The sequence below is a fragment of the Austrofundulus limnaeus genome, unplaced genomic scaffold (assembly GCF_001266775.1).
Source record: "Austrofundulus limnaeus strain Quisiro unplaced genomic scaffold, Austrofundulus_limnaeus-1.0 Scaffold1522, whole genome shotgun sequence".
NCBI lineage: Eukaryota > Metazoa > Chordata > Actinopteri > Cyprinodontiformes > Rivulidae > Austrofundulus > Austrofundulus limnaeus.
In genome coordinates, this window is record NW_013953924.1 from 11,393 (window position 1) to 13,380 (window position 1,988).

A 1,988-nucleotide genomic window follows, 5' to 3' on the forward strand; every position below is an offset into this window, starting at 1 on the left:
TTGTCTTTATTGTGACATGTCTTTGTCTTTATTGTGACATGTGTTGAACTGTCTGTGTCTTATCATGACATGTCTCATATTCTGTCTTCTGTCCCTTACCTGTGCCGTCGCTCCTCGTCCTTCAGAACTTCATAAATGGCCACCAGCTGAAAACAAAGTGAACGTCAGCTTTTGATAGGTGAGCTACACTTTCATGTTTGCTAGTTGAGTTTTATGAATTTTTGGTATTGTTGTTATTGTTTGCAGGTGTTTTTATTGTTCGAGTTGTTGTTGCTGTGTTTTCTCACCTGTCTGAACTGAGTTTCAGCATTTTCGTTTTTGTTCTTGTCAGGATGCAAAATCAGGGATAGCCGACGGTATGCTTTCTTTATCTCTGCTGCAGACGCATCCTGAGAGACAAGAGAGACACAGGACAAAAAAGACACAAGACAGGAGAGACAAGGGACAACAGAGACACAGGACAGGAGAGAGATTGGACTCTTTTAGTGGATTAAAAGTCACGATAGGACCTGGACCTGTGTGAGGGACACAGGGTCAAATTTTCATCCTAATGAAACAAAAGATCTCTGGATCAATGTTCTTTGGACACGAGACAAAAGGACAGATGTTTACCCAGAATGCACAGCAGAAAACAGCACAACAACTGTTAGCATGGTGGTGGAGGGCCCATGGTTTGGGGCCTGGGTTTCGTCAAGTCATTGTTTTATATTTAGCAGGGGTAGACAGAACCATTGTTTAGGTTGTCCGAGACAGCCTATTTTCATTTCGAACAACCAGACCCTGTCTCCTGTTGTCCAGTGGACAACCAAGAAAAGAAGACCTTGATTAAAGTTCTCTGCCGTGGGTGTCCGTCATTTGTAAAAATGAAAGGGAGAAAAAACTTGGTAAAACCAAGCAGAACACTAAACTGTAACTTTTAATAAGGTCATGTACACAGTATACTCATATTTAAGTGAAAATGTTTGACCTATGAGCAGAAAGAAGTTGATGAATGTTGGTAACCTCTAGATTTTATTAGCAACATTTTTGCTGCTTTACTCCCTGAGCCTTAAATACTTTATTTAAAAGAAGAGGAAGTTTTATTCACACAGATCCTGTCAACCTGGCTGACTGAGAACAATTATATATAATAAACTTTGTCTACAGAACAATATATTGGTTAAATTACATTTTTCTTGAGATTCTTGCGGACAACCAGGTTTTGTCAATAGGTTGTCCGCTGGACAACCTGAAAAATATCCTTGTGTCTACCTCTGGTTAGGATGTCTCTTTGATAAGGCAATTGGAAATCTCTGGTTTTAATCGAAGCACACCTTGATTAGCTTCTTCTACAGCAGGGATCATCAATTCCGGTCCTGGAGGGCCGCAGCCCTGCATGTTTTACTTGTTTCTCTGCTCCAACACACCTGATTTGAATGAATAGAATATTATCAGGCTTCTGCAGAACTTAGAAGAGGTAATTCACTGACTGAATCAGGTGTTTTAGAGAAGGGAAAAAGTCAAACATGCAGGGCTGCGGACCTCGAGGACCATAATTGATGATCCCTGTTCTACAGGTTCTCAACCAACAAAACCAAAGAAGCTTGCAGCATCATTAAGAGCGTTACAGGCCCCACAGTGTTCCAGCATCAGTAAGAGCAGTACCTTAGATGGTCTTGTTGGTAATATTACAACTTTAATGCAAACCTCTCTTAATGAAATTGCTCCACTGAAAAAGAAAGTTATTGATCGGAGGAAGCCGACTCCTTGGTTTAATTCAGAGTTACGTTCTTTACAATTGATCACAATATTTTATTACGTAGACTTGAACTTGATATTAGGATTACAGGAACAGCTCTAAAATGGTTTGACTCTTATTTAACTGATAGATTTCAGTTTGTTAATGTTAATGAATCTTCTTCTTACACCAGAGTTAGTCATGGAGTTCCTCAGGGTTCAGTGCTTGGACCAAACCTCTTTATTTTATATATGCTTCCATTAGGTAAAGT

At 39.7% G+C, this 1,988-nt stretch overlaps 1 protein-coding gene across 1 annotated transcript in view; it reads right to left on the reverse strand.

Annotated features, from left to right (window-relative positions):
- The window catches only part of dnajc1 (DnaJ (Hsp40) homolog, subfamily C, member 1), a gene marked incomplete at its 5' end in the record, with an annotated part of 12,855 nt that overhangs the window by 10,007 nt on the left and 860 nt on the right, over window positions 1-1,988 (reverse strand). Inside the window, 2 exon segments of the mRNA XM_014032729.1 lie at window positions 100-146; window positions 288-389. Of these exon segments, the coding sequence (XP_013888183.1) occupies window positions 100-146; window positions 288-389 (149 nt within the window).